This window comes from Chiloscyllium punctatum, chromosome 10 (genome assembly GCF_047496795.1).
Source record: "Chiloscyllium punctatum isolate Juve2018m chromosome 10, sChiPun1.3, whole genome shotgun sequence".
Taxonomy (NCBI): Eukaryota; Metazoa; Chordata; class Chondrichthyes; order Orectolobiformes; family Hemiscylliidae; genus Chiloscyllium; species Chiloscyllium punctatum.
This window is the reverse complement of record NC_092748.1, coordinates 32,012,166-32,031,251: the sequence shown is the minus strand read 5'-3', so window position 1 is coordinate 32,031,251 and position 19,086 is coordinate 32,012,166. Positions and strand designations below refer to the sequence as shown.

The 19,086-nt window shown below is 41.0% G+C and overlaps 1 protein-coding gene across 1 annotated transcript in view; it reads right to left on the bottom strand.

Annotated features, from left to right (window-relative positions):
• Positions 1 to 18,544, bottom strand: part of pth2ra (parathyroid hormone 2 receptor a) — a 94,889-nt gene extending 76,345 nt beyond the window's left edge. The window contains exon 1 of the mRNA XM_072578318.1: positions 17,982 to 18,544. Within this exon, the coding sequence (XP_072434419.1) occupies positions 17,982 to 18,047 (66 nt within the window). The 5' untranslated portion in view covers positions 18,048 to 18,544. The remainder of the gene's footprint in view (positions 1 to 17,981) is intronic.
• Between the last annotated feature and the right edge of the window lie 542 nt (positions 18,545 to 19,086).

Here is a 19,086-nt window from a genome sequence, read left to right as displayed (position 1 = left end):
ATATGTCTATTAATTAAAACTGTATGAAACAACTTCTGTTTATCTATTAGTAACATCACTAGTAATCTTTTGAGCATAAAGATTTGAACAAATTATGATTTCTTATAAAGTCCAAGGTAGAATGCTAAGTTGCATATAAGGTTTTGTTCCTTAACCCTGCTGCAGGAAGATTGCAAAATGTTAATACCAACTAAAGTCACTGTTCTGCAACTATCGGTATTTTTAGCATGTGAATGGAAAGATCTTTTTAAGACTGGAGGTGATTTTCATCAGTGTGTAAACAGGGGTGCCATCTGTCCTTACTGCCACTGTACATCACCCCTGAGGAGTGAGAAATTAGTCACAGAAATGCAGACTATTCAATCAGACAGGGAGTAAGAGGTGATGCTCTTGTTTCATTAACATTTTGGGAAGACCTCACTTTTCTCTGTTTAATGAGCAATTATTTTTAATTATTTTGCAGCATGTATAAGGATGACACGAATTGGAACCACTTCCTGACTTCCTGCCTTTTCTTTCCAAAACTGTAACAATCACCAAGAGAGCATTGCTATAGGTCCAACCCAGACTTGGGAATGCAACATATGAGGACTCACTTGCTGACTAAATAAGTAAAAACTTTTTCCCTCAAAACGTTTTCTTTCGACATCAATTTTCTTTTCTTCCCCTACCCTCCTGAAGCCATGACTTCTGTACATTTTGAAAATTTATTCTGGGTATGTGAGGGTGGTTATCAAAGCCAGCAAGTGCTGCCCAACCCTAACTAGCTCTCAGAAGATAGCGGTGAGCTGTCTTTGTAAAATGCTATAGTCTATATTGTGCAGGTAACCTAGTGAGAGAGCTCTGGATCCTTGACCCAGTTTGACCAAAATGAAAACACTGAAGAGGCTGCTGATCTGTAATAAAAACAGGGGATTATAAAACGTACCCAATAGATCTGGCAGCATTTGCAAAGAGAGAAAGAAACAGAAAAATTTTATAGGTTATAGTTTCAGGGTAAGGGTAGCAGATTTAAAACAGTGTAAGGAGAAATTACTTCTCTTAAAGGGTCATCAATCTGTGGAATTCACTAACCCATAGTGCAGTGGATACTTGAACATGGAGTACATTTAAGCAGGAGATAGACAGATTTACAAATGGTAATGGGTTGAAGAGCGAGCAGGAAAGTGGAGTAGAGGCAGAGGCAGAGGCGATTGTATCAAATAGCAGAGGATGTTTGAGGGGCTGAATTGCCTACTCCTGCTCCTATTCTTATTTCAAGTTGATACTCTTTCACTATAAAAAATGTAACAAGTGTAGAGATGGAAAAGTAAGAGGGAGAGATATAGGGAAAAAAGGAATGCAAGGAGAAAGCCATGTCTGGCTAGAAGGTAATAAAAATGAAAGCTCAAAGACTGCAAGGCAAAAGCAAAGGGGCAAGTAAAGAAGTAAAGATAACATGTGTCTCAAGGTTCATTTGAGCAGAATGGAAACATCCAAGGTTATAAAAAATAGCATTCATGCATATAATATGATCAGAAATTGTTGAGCTCAATGCTGAGTTCAGGATGCTGGAATATATCTGAACAAAACATGAAGTGTTGTTCCACAATTACCCCTGAGCTTACAATGGAACAGCTGAGGACAGAAAGGTCAGGGAGGGAGTGGAGCAAAGAATGAAAATGAGTGGGAACCCAGAATCTAAGAGTCCTGACTCTGGACTGAATGACAATGTGCAACAAAGGAGACACCAAATCTGGGATCAGTTTCACCAGTGTACATGAAACCTCATCGTTAGCAGCGAACACAGGAAACAAAGTTGAACAAGTGTAAGCAAACTGTTATTTCAGTTGAAAGGACAGTTGTGGCCTTGGGCAGTAGGAAGAAAGGACTTTGAAAAACAAAGGCGTTGCATTTTCTGTACTTGCTCATGGTACAGACCTAGGAATGGGAAGGCCTGTTGGCAGTCACTGAGGAGTTGACTAGGGTGTCATGGAATTTCAGTCTCTGTGGAATGTTGGAAGTGGAGTGGACTCGATGGGCCGAATGGCCTTACTTCCACTCCTATGTCTTATGGTCTAAGATGTGTTTGGTGTTTGCTGGTGCCACCAAGTTGGAAGTGCTGGAAATTGTGCAGGATGATCCATTAAATGTGAAGGCTAATGCAGTGGAAGATGAGGACAAGGGATCCTATCATGGTTTTTGGGAAGGAGGGAAAGCAGTGAGAGCAGTACAGTGGGAAACGGAACAGAACTGCCTTCTACACTCACCTCTCGCCAGTCTTGCCAGAACCAGAATGGGCTTGTGTGATCCTCAGTTTCTGCTCCACTAATATACACATTCATTAAGTTATTCTTTGATATTTCCTTCAGCTCCACCTTGATGCCATTCAAAATAGATGTTTCCCTCCCCTTCCAGCAGTCCTAAGGAATTGTTCCTTCTACAACACATTGGCCAACTCTTTAATCACCACCATTACCCTCATCTGTGATATCTTTTCTAGATGGCCACTGCTGACACCTTGTGGTACTTGGCGCCTCTACCAGCAGGTAGTGCTGGGTACAAGTTGTTTGAGTTAGTTCACAATCAACAATCCTCATTCGTCATTGCTTTGTCTTGATTGATCTAGTAATTAGTGATAGAGGATGAACCACAATAGACACATTGTTCTTTACATTAGAGCCCGGGTGTCCTTGGAGAAGGAGCACGCAGTGTCCACCAACACCATGGAGTTGTTCAGGGAGAGGTGGGTGCCGCAGGGAGTGGAGTGTATTATTTCCCCTTCCAATTCTATTTTGATTTATCCCCTGCCCTCCCCTTCACTGTTTGATCACACAGCATTGTCCTTTGATGTGAAGGGCACTGCTTGTCACTGGCCACTCAGGTGTTTCCTTTCTTCCTGTTGGTGGAAACCAAATAAAGATTCATGCACCTTGTGTCTCTCACTGTGTCTCACACCTGCACACACACAACATGGGTGCTGGGGAAAAAATAAGCACTACCGCAGTTAGGCGATAGTGTGGGGATAAATAAAAAAAAGAAAAAGAAAAAAGATAGATACACTGTTCTTAGAAAATAAGAAGTCCTACTACATGATAGCAATAAGTACAACAATTTTTGGTCAGGCATAACCATTAGAACCTTACAGAACTAGTACAGATACATCTACTTACTCAAAAAACTAGAGATAGCAGTAGAATTGGTGGAACCAAAATAATACAAACATCAATCCCTTTAGAACCAGTACCATATACAACATCAGCCATGGCACCACACAATGCAATTATAGAAGATGCAATTCTTTTTTGCCTCCACTTTCTTACCCTCCAAGGCCCCACACCCTTCTTCGGAGTGAAACTGGTTTTCCATGAAATTATTCTGATTTAGTGCACTATATTCATTGCTGACAGTGTAGCCTCTTCTACAAACTGCTGGCTTGCTATGTAAAATGCATGTCACAGACCTTCTATCCTGTCATTCCATTCTGTCATTTCAATTGTTGGCCTCAGTTCTATTCTGACTTCTCTTTCCTCAGCCTCCCTCACCTTTTCAATGAAGCTTAATGTAAGATTGGGAGTGGGAGCCTCATATTTTGATTCAATATTTTAAGGCTCTTCAGACTCAACAACTTCAGATCATATCTTCGGACCCCACTTAGAATCATTGAGATGTACAGCATGGAAACAGACCCTTCGGTCCAACCTGTCCATGCCGACCAGATATCTCAACCAATCGAGTCCCACCTGCCAGCACCCGGCCCATATCCCTCCAAACCCTTTCTATTCATATACCCATCCAAATGCCTCTTAAATGTTGCAATTGCACTAGCCTCCACCACATCCTCTGGCAGCTCATTCCATACACGTACCACCCTCTGTGTAAAAATGTTGCCCCTTAGGTCTCTTTTATATCTTTCCCCTCTCACCCTAAACCTATGCCCTCTAGTTCTGGACTCCCCGACCCCAGGGAAAAGACTTTGTCTATTTATCCTATCCATGCCCCTCATAATTTTGTAAACCTCTATAAGGTCACTGCTCAGCCTCCAACGCTCCAGGGAAAACAACCCTAACCTGTTCAGCCTCTCCCTATAGCTCAAATCCTCCAACCCAGGCAAATACTTTCTGAACCCTTTCAAGTTTCACAACATCTTTCCAATAGGAAGGAGACCAGAATTGCACGCAATATTCCAACAGTGGCCTAACCAATGTCCTGTACAGCCACAACATGACCTCCCAACTCCTGTACTCAATATTCTGACCAATAAAGGAGAGCATACCAAACACCTTCTTCACTATCCTATCTATCTGGAACTCCACTTTCAAGGAGCTATGAACCTGCACCTCAAGGTCTCTTTGTTCAGCAACACTCCCTAGGACCTTACCATTAAGTGTATAAGTCCTGCTAAGATTTGCTTTCCCAAAATGTAGCACCTCGCATTTATCTGAATTAAACTCCATCTGCCACTTCTCAGCCCATTGGCCCATCTGATCCAGATTCTGTTGTAATCTCCCTCCTCGCTGTCCATTACACTCCAATTTTGGTGTCATCTGCAAACTTACTAACTGTACCTCTTATACTCACATCCAAGTCATTTATGTAAATGACAAAAAGTAAAGGGCCCAGCACCGATCCTTGTGGCACTCCACTGGTCAAAGGCCTCCAGTCTGAAAAACAACCCTCCACCACCACCCTCTGTCTTCTACCTTTGAGCCAGTTCTGCATCCAAATGGCTAGTTCGCCCTGTATTCCATGAGATCTAACCTTGCTATTCAGTCTCCCATGGGGAACCTTGTCGAATGCCTTACCGAAGTCCATATAGATCACATCTACTGCTCTGCCCTCATCAATCCTCTTTGTTACTTCTTCAAAAACCTCAATTAAGTTTGTGAGACATGATTTCCCACGCACAAAGCCATGTTGACTATCCCGAATCCGTCCTTGCCTTTCCAAATACATGTACATCCTGTCCCTCATGATTCCCTCCAACAACTTGCCCACCACTGAGGTCAGGCTCACTGGTCTGTAGTTCCCTGGCTTGTCTTTACCATCCTTCTTAAACTGTGGCACCACGTTTGCCAACCTCCAGTCTTCCGGCACCTCACCTGTGACTATCGATACAAATGTCTCAGCAAGAAGCCCAGCAATCATTTTCTGATGTTTACTCTTATTCTCTACCAATCATTTAACTTTTTTTTCACATTTGCCTTGTGCCATCAACCCTTTTGTCATTTGATTTCTTCTAATTTCCAAACTATCACAAACCTTCCCTTTTGATCTTTCTTCCCCCACTTGTTTTGTACTTGCTTAAAACCAATATTACGCCTCTCACCTTTTCCAGTTCTGATGAATGGTTTTTGAACTGAAAAAGTGAGATCCTTTGTCTGTAGATGCTTGCCTGCTTAATATTTCAAGAATATTCTGTCTTCTTGTGGAATCAGGGTTGCCAGGCATCCTCCAATACCTCGCCTCAGCGATCCATTGATCATGCAGGAATGTTGATTGGCAATTCAAGTGCAAGCAACAGTCAAGCTTGTAGTTGGCCACCTTGTGGTAAGTGAGCACATGTCTAACTCCTGGATAGGGAGGCTTAAGTTCAAGTCCCATCTGCTCCAGAGGTGGGTCATAGCATCTTTGAACAAGTTGATTCGGGAAAAATTGGTTGCATTAAAAAAACGGTTCAAGCTCAATCCTACCCGAACTATGGTGCACTTTCAGCAAATATTGTGGATTGCAATCATGAGTGAAGTTCCTCACTGAAATGTTGCCTCTGAGGACCAAGGCTGCTTGGCCAACTGTAACATCTTTACATTGTTATAACAATAGCATATTCTCAGGACAGATTAAGCAGCGAATCTGTGAGATCTTCCCAGTTGTCATGACTTGCTGGTTGCAAGTCTTTTTTTAAGCAATAGGATTCAAGAGCAAAAAGATACTGTATAAAGGGAAATTGCATTGTACTGTAATTAGCTGAGCAACTGTGAGATGTTGATAAATTTCTAATGCTTCTGACTCCATTAGGCAGCACTTGAGAAACATTACTACATAAAAATTCTGTTTAAATAATTTGCTTTAATTAATAGAGGCAATCTGTCCAGACTCAAGTATAAATGATCCATGCTGCTAAAATGTATTCACAGTAAGCTCAAACATAAATTCTTTGGAAATCAGAAGAAAAATAATCCTGGGATGGCTGTGCACCTAATTTCTCTTTTTTGAATAGGACCACGCTGCAGCATCACAATCAAATGGTTATTTATTGAACAGCGAAGATGAATCAATTCCCATAAATTTTTAATTTTGAGATAATCATGCTATGAAGAATTTCACAAAAATCTCTTCCTAATCTCAAAATGTGCCATGTGTTTCATTTCACTTTTATCATGTTCTTCTTCACTGTAACCTTTCATCTCAAGCATCTTACAAAAACAGCTCTTCTTAATATAACAACCTCAACATGTCAACAAAAAGGTAAAATATGTATTTATATTCTAAACAGTCGCACAATTCTTTTGATGAGATGAAATGCTTGAAGTGGCCACTCCATGTTGTAATTGGTAGAGATCGTGTTTTCACACGTGAGATATATTTTTGTTCATTGGAACCATTATTGAAATATATTACTTATGTTGCCAACAAAGCTACTTGAAGTCACAGGATGGAAGGAATGTATGCTTTAACTTTTTGGCAAGCGACCAGTGTGTGAATGTCAGTAAATTGCATAACAAATTACAGTGACAAAAATAGGCAATGACCCTGGGTTTCACAATGAGGCAGTGGACAGGGTCTCTGGTTGAACTAAAATGGTGCCGGAGCCCTGATTCTGGAATTCATGCCCCCATCCAACATTTTTAGCAGGGAGAAAATAGGCAGGGGGGAAGGTCATGGGGCTGAGGTGGGGGGTGGTGTGGGGGTTGTGCTTTAGTTTTTGGAGGTAGCTGCATAGGTTAAAGAACAACTAATTTCAACTAAATGTAATTTTCTTAAGTACAGTATCCAAAGCACACTGTGGTTTGACAGTTCCAACTGATTAGAAAGGCTTTGATGTAGGGCTACGAAAACTAATGTTTTTTTCTAAGGGTTTAAATAATTGAAGGAATTTCGACATAGTGAATGGGATTCTATCAATGAGGTTTTTTTTTGCAAAATAGTGAACTCATTAACAGAAATGTAGAGCTTTATTGATTTAATCTCAGCACGTGTCCTAAGGTATACCGTTGGTGAACACTGGATGAGTTAGCATGGAGTGTGTAAGGGTAAACATTGGTGGATGGGGAAAAATGGATTGGCCTGAGTTTGCAGCAGAGAGCCATGGTGTTGATAGAGGGGCATCAGTTACAATGGAGCCTACTGAGAATCTATCGAAGTGGATGAAATGGCATTGGTTTGCACGGAGGTTATGAAAAGATTTGGTGGCTCGGTAAGAGCTTAGGCTAGCATGTGTAGGCATGGATGGAGCATAATGAAGTTGTGTGGTCGGGGTAGGGGTGGGGGGATTGCGGGGGTGTTTCTAGAATGAGATCTAAAGGGTTTCTTTTTACATTTTAAAGTTCTGGTGTGACATGGGTGCCTTTCACACAATGCATTTCCACACAGGGCAGGCCCTGTGACTGCCTCCACACTGTTTCCACAAGCAGCAGGAGCATTCTTTCTCCCCTACATGAGAAAACCCAGGTCAAGTTCTTTGAGGTCGGGATTGCAGAATGTGGAATTTTCCCAAACTTATCCCCTTGACTTGGGAAACCACATTACTAATGGAAGAGAAGAAATACTAGTCAAGGTTGTACAGGACACTGGTCAGGCCTCTTCTGGAATACTGTGTCCAGTTCTGGTCGCCCAGTTTTAGGAAGGACACTATTAATCTTCAGAAGAGATTTACCAGGGTGTTGCTGGGTATGGATGGTTTGAGTTATAAAGAAGGCTGGATAGGCTGGGACCTTTTCCACTGGACCGTAGGGCATTGAAGGGTGACCTTTTAGAAGTTTATAAAATAATGAGGGATATAGGTAGGGTTAATGGTAGGTGTATTTTCCCTAGGATGGGGGATTTCAAGACTAGGGGGAGTTTTAAGGTGAGAGAACAGAGATTAAGGAAAAGCACGAGGGGCAAATTTTTTTACACAAAGGGTGGTTCGAGTTTGGAATGAACTTCCTGAGGAATTGGTGGATGTAGGTATAATTACAACATTTAAAAGACATTTGGATAAGTATATGAATAGGAAAGGTTTACAGTGATATGGGCCAGGAGCAGGCAGGTGGGATTATGTTTGGCATAGACTGTTTGGACCAATGGGTCTGATTCTGTGCTGTATGTTTCTATGACTCTATGCCTCTAGTCTTTAAACTTATTGGGCCTGAGGGATTGCTTATGGATTTGTGGATTGAATTGAGGAAGGACAAGTCCTCCAGATCTAGAAATATTAAAGGACAGTGATTATGACTTCCAGATTTTCAAAGTTCAAACAACAGTGCATATACTAAGGTAATGATGGCAGAGAGAACAGCAGCAAGGACAACGTGAGCAGCAATGTCAGGTATCACAATAGTGAAAGGAAATTGGAGGGATGCGAGAAGGAAGGGATGGGGATTAACAATACAGGAGGAAGTGAAGGTCAATGGAGCATTGCAGAGTGGCTAAGAAGCAAAGACTAAAATGTTAAGTGAGTTTTGAGTAGTGAGATAATTTTTACACAGGAGTTATGGTTCTGTATTTTCCATGGCATTGAATATGGAAAGTATAGGACAGGAACGTAAGAAATGGGCGTACCTGGTCCTTCTATGCCATTCAATAAAACCATACAAACATACAAAATAGGAGCAGCAATGGGCTATTCGGCCCCTCAAAACTGCTCTGCCATTTAATAAGATTATAGCTGATCCATTAGTTTTTTTTTCTTTCTATCTGATCCAGCTCCCTCAGAGGCAGCTCTCAGAGTAAATGGGGTCTCTGACACTCATGTTTATTTTTTATTCTCTGAGTGAACAGCATGTCTGATACTCCTTGTATCTATTTTTTTTTCCTTTTCCCCAGCACCCATGTTGTGTGTGTGCAGGTGTGAGACACAGTGAGAGACACAAGGTGTATGAATCTTTATTCAATTTCCACCACCAGGAAGAAAGGAAACACCCAAGTGGCCAGTGACAAGCAGCGCCCTTCATAAAAAAGGGCAATGCTGTGTGATCAAACAGTGAAGGGGAGGGCAGGGATTAAATCAAAATAGAGTTGGACGGGGAAATAATGCATTCCACTCCCTGCGGTGCCCACCTCTCCCTGAACAACTCCAGGGTGTTAGTGGAGACCGCATGCTCCTTCTCCAAGGACACCCGGGCCCTAACGTATCCATTAAGGTGACATTCCCTGTTCTACTAAAAATCTATGTACTTCCTCAATAACAATGTTTAATAACCTTGCCTCCACTGCTTTCTGATACACAAAGTTCAAGTTGTACAATGTTCTGAGAGAAAAATAATCCTCTCAACTCTAACCTAAAAGGGCACCTCTAAATTTAAAGTAGTGCCCCCTAGTTCCAGACAGATTTATAAGAGGAAACATCTTTCTCAAAACCATTTAGAATCATACAATCTTCCATTAAGTCACCTCTCACTCTTCTAATACCAGGGGAAACAACCCAGCCAGCAATTTTGTAAACCTCATGTAAACCACCTCTAATGTATTTACTTCCTTCCTGAAATCAGGAGACCAAAACTGTACACAATATTCAAGATGTGGTCCCACTAATACTCTGTTTAGCTGAAGCATAAACATTAGTTTTAAGTACAATCTTTATCCTAATACAGGATAGCACCCCAATAGACTTCCTGATTATGTGCTGCACCTACATACTAACTATTTATGACTCATGTACACCAGAACAACTAAATCCCCTGCACTTCAGAATTCTGCAGTTATTCTCCATTTTAGTAAGTATCTGATTTTTTATTCTTCCTACCAAAACGCTTAACTTCATATATTCCAATTTTGTACTCCAAGTGTCAGATTTTTGCCTGTTAACTCACTCTATTTTTGTCTGAAAACTCCTTAATTCTTCTTCACAACATACTTCCTGACCTATCTTGATGTTGGGGGTTGTGAATATGGTGATGGAAAAACACAGGAGGTCAGGCAGCATCCGAGAAGCAGGAGAATCCAGTTTCTGGGCATAAGCAGTTCATTCCTCACTCCTGATGAAGGGCTTATGCCCAAAACATCGATTCTCCTGCTCCTCGGATGTTGCCTGACCTGCTGTGCTTTTCCAGCACCACAGTCTTGATTCTGATCTCCAGCACTTGTAGCTTTCTCCTATTTTGATGTTGCCTGCAAATTTAGCTACCATGCCTTTATTCCCCTTATCTTTGTCATTGATATAAAATTGAGAAATGTTGAGGCCCCAGCACAGATCTCTGTGACACTCCACTTATCATATCCTGCTAAGACAAGACAACGACCTATGTATGCAAACTCTGTGTTTTCTGCCAGACAACCAATCTTCTATCCATATCAATATGTTACCTTCCTAAAATAGAAATCTCATCAACTGCATTCTAGAAATCCAAGAACAGTACATCTTCAGGCTTCCCTTTATCCACAGTGCAAGTTACTTCTTCAAAGAACTCGAGTGAATTGGTTGTTCTCTTCCTTTGATGAAGCAATTTTTAAGAAATTATTTGTGGCTGACACCATCCAGCATTTATTGCCTGTCCATAGTTGCCCTTCAGAAGGTGGTGGTGTGCTGCCTTCTTTAACTGCTGCAGTCCACCTGCTGTAGGTTGATCCACAACATCATTATGGAGGGAATTCCAGGATTTTGATCCAATTTCAGTGAAGGAACTGCAATATAGTTGCAAGTCTGGATGGTGAACAGCTTGGAGGGGAACTGGCAGGTGGTGGTGTTCCCATACCTATCTGCTGCCCTTGTCCTTCTAGATGGAAGTAACTGAAACCATTTAGAATCTTATAATCTTCCATTAAGTCACTTCTCACTCTTCTAAATCCAGGGAAAACAACCCTGGATAGGAAGGTGCTGTCTGAGGAGCTTTGGTGAAGTTCTGCAGTGAATCTTGTAGATAGTACACACTGCTGTTATTGACCGTTGATGGTTGAGGGAGTGGATGTGATGCCAATCAGTGGCTGCTTTGTCCTGGATGGTGTCAAACATTTGAGTATTGTTGTAGCTGCATCTATCGACACAAGCTGGGAGCATTCCATCACAATCCTGACTTGTGCCTTATAGATGGAGGACAGGTTTTGGGGAGTTAGGAGGTGAGTTACTCGCCACAGTATTCCTAGCCTCTGATTTGCTCTTGTAGATACTGTGTTTGTGTGGCCAGTGCAGTTGAGTTTCTGTAACCCCCAGGATTTTGATATGGGGATTCAGTGATGGTAACACCGTTGAATGTTGAGGGGTGGTGGTTATAATGTCTCCTATTAATGATGATCATAGCCTGGCATTTGTGTGGCATGAGTGTTACTTGCCATTGTCAGCCCAAGCTTGCATATTGTCCAGATATTGTTGCATTTGAACATGGACTGCTTCAGTATCTGAGGAGTCACAAATGATGATGAACATTGTGCAATGATCAGTGAACACCTCCGCTTTATGGAAATTAATATCTACCTACAGGCCTCATCTCGTTGCCAGCTAGAATGAACAATTAGTGGAATGGCCTGTGCCCAATTGCAACCTGGCAAATTTGACATTGCAGCCTGCTGACCAGTGAAAGAAGGAGGTGCATCTTTTCCAGGGAACTGAAATGCCAATCAGAAGAGGGTCTCACAGTTGTCTCTTTGCGTGTCCACACTCCTCAGCTGCCATGTCCAGCATGCTCAGCATTGCCTTCACCAGGGTATGCTGGCAAGATCACAGACTTACTTGCTTTATGGGGCATTCATGTGTTTTCTTTCTCCTGCAGTATTGGCAGTGACCACTGCTCTTAGTGACAACTGATGGTACAGAGGCACCACCAGTCTTCAACGGGCTGCTGTTCTGTGACACATGACCTCCAAGAGAAGGATGGAGGTTTTGACCCATAATAACTAAAGGCTCATGAAATAAAAAACTACAAACATAAGAATTAGGAGCAGGAGTAGGCTCCTCACCTCTTCAGTTTGCTACAAAATTCAATGAAATCATAACTGATCTAATTATTCTACATTACCATCCACCCTTGATTATGTTTTATCCTCTTGCTTACCTAGGATTTATCAATGTTTGCTGAGAAAATATTCAGACTCACTTCCATTGCCATTTGAGGAAAAATGTTTCAAAGACTCATGATGCTCTGTGAGAAAAAAAATATGCTCCTTAACTCTGTCATAAATGGGAAACTCTTTACTTTTAACATTGGCTCCTAACTTTAGGTTCTCTCACAAGAGTAAACATTCTTTCCACATCCATCTTGTCAAGATCCACCCTCAGGATCTTATATGTTTCAATCAAGTCTCCTCTTCCTTTTCTGAACTCCAGTGGATACAAGACTAGCTGATTCAAGCATTCCTCATAACACTGCCCTCTCATTTCAGGTATTAGTCTGGTATAAGTTCTCTGTATTGTTTTCAACAATTTACTCAATGTTCTCTCATAAATGTCCTGTATGACTCAAATGACTCTACATTTATATGGAAATCCCCTCTCAATCAATGTTCGCATTCTATTAGCTTTCCTAATTACTTGTTTAGAGGAGAAAGTGAGAACTGGAGATCAGAGCTGAAAAATGTGTTGCTGGAAAAGCGCAGCAGGTCAGGCAGCATCCAAGGAGAAGGAGAATCAACGTTTCGGGCATAAGCCCTTCTTCAGGGTACTTGTTTACCCTGTATGCTTCCCTTTTGCGGTCTATTCACTAGGATACCATTTACATAGTATGCTTTCCTTCCCACACACTAAAATGGAAAAGTTCACACTTTCCCACATATAGTCCATACAACCCTGTTTCATTTTCTTATGTCCTCTTTGCAACCTGCTTTCCCGGGTATCATTGTGTCTTCTAAAAATTTAGCAACCATGGCTTTGGGCCCTACATCTAAGTCATTTATATTAATTATAAAAAGTTGAGGCACAGCAGTGATCCCTGTGGCACAGCACTCGTTACATCTTGTGTAACAGAAAACAAAATCAATTTCTGCCCATTCTCAGTTTCCTGCTATTTTGTCAATTTTCTATCCATGTCAACATGTTACTCCTGATGCTGTGACCTTTTGTTTCCCACAATAACGACATTAATTTTAATTACAACCTTTTCAATTGTCTCTGGACATCTAAGCCCACTGGATCACATTAATCTACAGTACATCATGCCTTCTCAAAGAACTCCATTAATATGGCTAAACATGATTTCCCTGTCACAAAACTATGTTGATTCTGCCTGATTACACTGAACCTATCCAGGTGCAGAGCTCTAAAATGTCTTTAATAATAGCTTCTAATATCTTCCCTATGACCTATGTTAAGCCAACTTGCCTGAATTGTTTGGCTTTTTGTTTCCCTCCTCTTTTTAAATATCAGAGTTACATTAGCTAGTTTAAATAAGGGTGAGCCAGCCTAAGGGAGGCAGGGTTTCCCTCAATATTCATAAAAGGATGTGAGGGGTTTGGTCTCAGCATTTAGCCCAGCTGTTGGCTATATTTTGATATACATTTCTATCTAATCAAAGTCAGTTTTGCACCTTTAAGTTCATTATTCCCCATCTCATGTTGATTTTGATCATTATTATTGAGGATAAATTGAGTTACATGGAAGTTAGCAGAAACTGATCTTTTATTTGCCACATAATTTCAATGGCCACACATTTTGAATTACTTCTGATTCATCCATATCCTATAGTGATTTATCAGAATGAAAATGTAGGTTCATACTGCCAGTGTAACTCATGTCTGGGGAATCAGCATGTTCTGAATAAAAAAACAGCTTTCCGCTTTGTTGAACAAGGATGCTTTGTGAAGCTGATCTAATGCAAAGCTGAGAAAGTGAAGAACAATGTGAAGGTATTCAACCATGTCTTGAGGCTTTGGGGAGATAATGTTTGGGCCACCATATTTATGGTCTAAAGGTAATTGAAAAGGCTATGTGAACCAAATAACCATGATAACAGAATGAACAGGAGGTTGAAATGGACTAAGTACATTTTTTTGCCTCAAAGTTACTGAGTCTCAATTTGGTGTCTTTTTTGATCTGTTGTGATTTGCTAGTTATATATATAAATTGAGGTCAAAGGTAGAATTTGTATAAGAACTTCGAATAAATTCCTTTGTGCAACAGTTGTTCTAGCTTTTAATGTTATCGTGTACAATAATCTTTCAGTGAATTGTGAGCTCAATATTGAATTTTATAGTCATTCTTGGATGGTGTGGTATGATTTACCTATATATTCAGCCTCTGATTGCTATAGTTGATGTTTATGGTATTTAGAAGATTATCATACAATCATGATTTGGAGATGCCGGTGTTGGACTGGGGTGTACAAAGTTAAAAATCACACAACACCAAGTTATAGTCCAGCAGGTTTATTTGGAAGCACTAGCTTTTGGAGCGCTGCTCCACCTGATGAAGGAGCAGTGTTCCAAAGCTAGCGCTTCCAAATAAACCTGCTGGACTATAACCAGGTGTCGTGTGATTTTTAACATAATGCAATCAGACAGTCAATATGGTTTTGGGAAAGAGAAAATTATTGTTGTCAATATATTAGCATTCTTTGAGAAAGTAACCAGCAGAGTGGCAAAAAGGGTATCTGTGGAGAATGTGTATTTATATTTCCAAAAGATGCCACTGCAGAAATTAAGAACTTATGATGTTGGGCCAATATAGTAGCAAGGACACAGGAGGGGCTACAAAGTAGACAAAGTAAAGATCAATTGATCACTTTCACCTTGACAAACTGCAATGAGTGGACTGCACAGGATTCAGGAGTTTACTTAAAATTTATTTTTGACTTAAGATGAGGAGACTGAATATATTGTGGCCAAATGTGCTGATAATACAAAGATAGAAAATCAATTTATGAAAAGCATACAAAACATTTACAAAGGAAAGGTTTGACCAAAGATTTGACAGATGTAGGATACTATAGGAAAATATAATATCCACTTTGACAGGAAGAATGGAAAAAGCAGAATATTATTCAAAGGAAGAATGTTGTAGTGCAAGAGTTTGGATGTTCTTGCATGTGAGTCACAAAAAAAATCAGCATACAGATACAAAAAATGGAATGTTGGCCTTTATTGCAAGGGGAATGCTTTATGCTACTCAGACATCTTGCTACAATGGTACAATACATTGGTGAGGCTACAGCTTGAGTACTCTGCACAGGTTTGATCTCTTTACTTAAGGGGCATTGAAAGCAGTTTATAGAAGGATCACTAAGCTGATTTCTGGAACAGAGGAACTGTTTTATGATGAAATAGTGAGTTCGTCGGGCCTATTTTCATTGGGATTTAAAAGAATGAGAGGTGATCTTATTGAAAAAATGTAAGATTCCAAGGAAGCTTTGACAGGGTAAGTGCTGAGAGGATACATCAGCTCATGGTGAATATAGTTCAAAAATAATGAGACTCACACTTAAGAGGGAAATAATGAGGAATCTCTTCTCTTGGAGGGTCAGGGCTCATTGCTATCATTTTCCCCAGAAAGCAGTGGAGGCCAGACCATTGAATATTTTGAGGCTGAGCTGGATATATTTTTGATCTACAGGGGAGTCAATAATAATGACGGGCAGGCAGGACAATGATAGCAAAGTTACAATTAGATCAACCATGACCTTATTGAGTGATGGAGCAGGCTTGATGGGGTTAATCACCTAAGTCTGCTCCTATTTCCTGTAACCTTGTGATCACCCAAACGTGCTTCCTGTAACCCATTAATTGGGGTGCGATGTTCATATCTTATGAACAAATAAAACTGCCATCACTTGGTCGTCAAGAGACGAATGATTAGATAATCATTTCGGTGGTGTTGGTTGAGGGAAGAATGTCATTCAGGAAATTAGAATTCACTATCCAATTTGACGCTTATTTTCAGAATACTGTTGACAGACCTTTGTCCTTACTGAACCTACAATAACCTCAGTACCGCAGCAAAGCATCAAATGTTGGAACACAGTGCCAAACCCACAAGAGGCTGACACATCACTAACAGCCTCCCAATTCTCAAGAATTGTTCAATTTACAGCACAGAAACAGGCCATTCATCCAAACTGACCATACCAGTGATTTTGCTGCACATAAACCTTATTTCATCTTATTTTAACAACATATTTCTTCCTCTCTTACGTACTGTCCTTTCTCCTTTTGGTGTATCCATGCCACTGCAAAATAAATCCTTGTCAAAGATTCTGAAGAAAATCTCAAGGAAATCAGTCTTTAGGAATGCTGTTGTATTCTACTCAGCACTCCTTTAAGTAACTGAGGTTTGGCTGGAATTAAGTTTTGCACCTAAAGTTTAAACACCATGGACTCATTTAAATAAATAACAATGATAAAACTGGGAAATGAGAGCTTATGTGCCCTTCAGTTTTAATTCTCCCGTGTCTGAAATTTATTGTCAATGCTTTAGAGGTGAATCCCTGAGGAAACTATTGCAAATGCTCGCAAAGAGCTTCCATTCTCAAGAGAACTGCAGCCCCAGGAGTAAATGGAAGGGATACCTGACAGACAAGGCGACATCACTTGTACTTTAATAAACTAAAACAAAATCTGCGAACTTAAACACAATCTCCCCAGCTGTTTACAACGGGCATATGTCAACAACTCCTTCCTAGAACTGCACCTTACCGATTGTCTGGTGTAGTGGAAATTTAAATAGTGCTGGAAATCCCAAGTGAAAAAAAAAGTGCTGGTGAAACTCAGCAGCATCTGTAGTGACAGAAATAAGTGTTAGGAGCCAGTTTAGGCTTGAAAGGTTAACTCTTGTTTCTCTCTCCATGGATGAGGCCAGACGTGCTAAGTTTCTCCAGCACTTTCTGAACGTATGGAGTATATTGTTCTAGCTGGTACCTCTACTGAACCGGCAGAGCGGATGAGCATAAACACAGAATTAAAGGAATATAGAAGTCCCCCACACAATATCAAACTGCGTGCTTAATCACAGAATCACACAGAAATGCAGGAAGTAATTCAGCCCGTCATATCTGTGCAATCAATTTCACTTCACTGCTGTTGTCTCGCACATTGTCCACCTCTCAAATTCAATTATCTAAACGGATGAAGGTTTATATTCGTTAAAAACGATGTTTGTAACAGATGCAAGCCTGCGCTAGCCTAAGGATTCCACATATGATCTGGTTTTTCTTTTAATGCAGTTTCCATCCCTTTCCCTCCACAGCTGCTCTTTCTCAAAAATTATGTAAATATAAGCAAGGCACAGTGATACAGGAACAGGGCACCTGGGGTCCCCGGAAGAAAATGTTTATTTTTTAACTGAGGTGCCAACGTTCCTCTTTTAACACTTCAGAAATTAAGATCAACTTTATTTGCAGCGATGGCGGTGCCTTGAGGTAAACAAGAAATTCTAGTTGCTTTAATTGCACTACCACACGGGTGCATTGGTAATTACTCTAAACTATAAAGAGAAGCAAATTCTTCCGATTTCATAAATATCGGGCAGGTTCGTCTGAAACCTTCAGGTATGGAACAGTCAACGCGGCTACGGTTTGTTTAAAAAAAATCTACTGCAAACAGATAATCAAAGTTTCGTTTCTGTGACTGACTTAACGTAATTGGAACCATTCTAACTGAAAACAAAGGCTAAATAAAATCTGAAAGAACTGTAGATGCTGTAAAACAGAAACAGAACAAAGGCTTTTCAGAGATATACTTGAAGCAACTTAAAAGAACAAATTTAAAGTTGGTAATGCACATTTTGACATTCCAGTCAGCACCAAGTAGATCACGGCCAACACAACCAGAATTGAGGATGTTACGTGATGCCGATAGTGCGAATCTCGAGCATCTGCAGTCCTCACTTGCTCCCGATAGTGCTTCCTGCCCGGACTGCACCACACTCAAGTCCTGGTCCTTACCTGTGTATTTAGCCCAAAGTAGCAGCACATCACTCCGAGGGCTCTCAGTACAGACCGCCCCCTCATCCTGCAGCGACCAAGAGCGCCTCGCGGGTCAGAAATACTGAAGCTTTATTCAGTCTCAGTCACTGTCTATGTCCCACACAGACCTCCTCTAATTCCTTCCCAGCACTTCCAAAACCTTGCAGATAGGGTAAGAGTCAAGTTGTGACGATAAGCAAAAGGGGTAGACTGGGTTGGACTTTACATCGCGCGCTCAACAGCGGGAATCGTTTGCATCCCCCCTCGCGACTCCCAGGGCGACAAGGGGTGGCTGACCTCTCCAGAACATTTCCAGTATTCCTTTGATGGAGCTGAAAGAGTTGACGGAGCCTAGCAAGAGATCTGAGATCCTGCTTAGCTCCAACCCCGCCGCCGTCCAAACAAAAAGTTTGAAAGCTTTCCTCCGTCAACCTAACTCTGGATTTCTAATATTTCTTCTTAGAGTTTCCGAGGGTGAGCGCGGTCAGTCTTTGTGGGATAAAGCCAGTGTTGGAAAACGCATTGAAAAGCAGATAGTCCAAACTCATCCGCTTCACACAGTGGGAAATGTAAAGTGAGGACCTGGCTCTCTCATCATTCATTGGGTAAAATGCAAAGCAGAGAAGCTGTTGGCTGTATTTACCACAGTGCCATCTCCTGTATGAAGCAAGACATTACTCAAAGTAAGAAGGAAAGAGTGTGGAGAAGAGAGTGAATTAAATAATTCTTCAGTAGAGCCAGCAGGTAATAATAAACCTACAGCCCCCTGTTCAAAAATGCTACTCTTTTGCATTAAATTTAAAGCCCATTACTAAAATTGTCAAAACAGGTGAATGAACAGATGTGGGTTTTGTGGACGGATTAATCAATTTTGATTCCAAATTCCATTCTGCTCACATAAACCAAAACAAAAACTGTGGATGCTGGAAGCTGGAGTGTCTACCCTTTTTCTCAACTGAGGATTCCCCTGCACCATTGTTGACAGGGTCTTCAATCAGCTCTGACCCATCTCCCACACTTTGGCCCTCATCCCTCCTTCTCTGTCACAATCGTGATAGGGTCCCCCTCGTCTTCACCTATCATC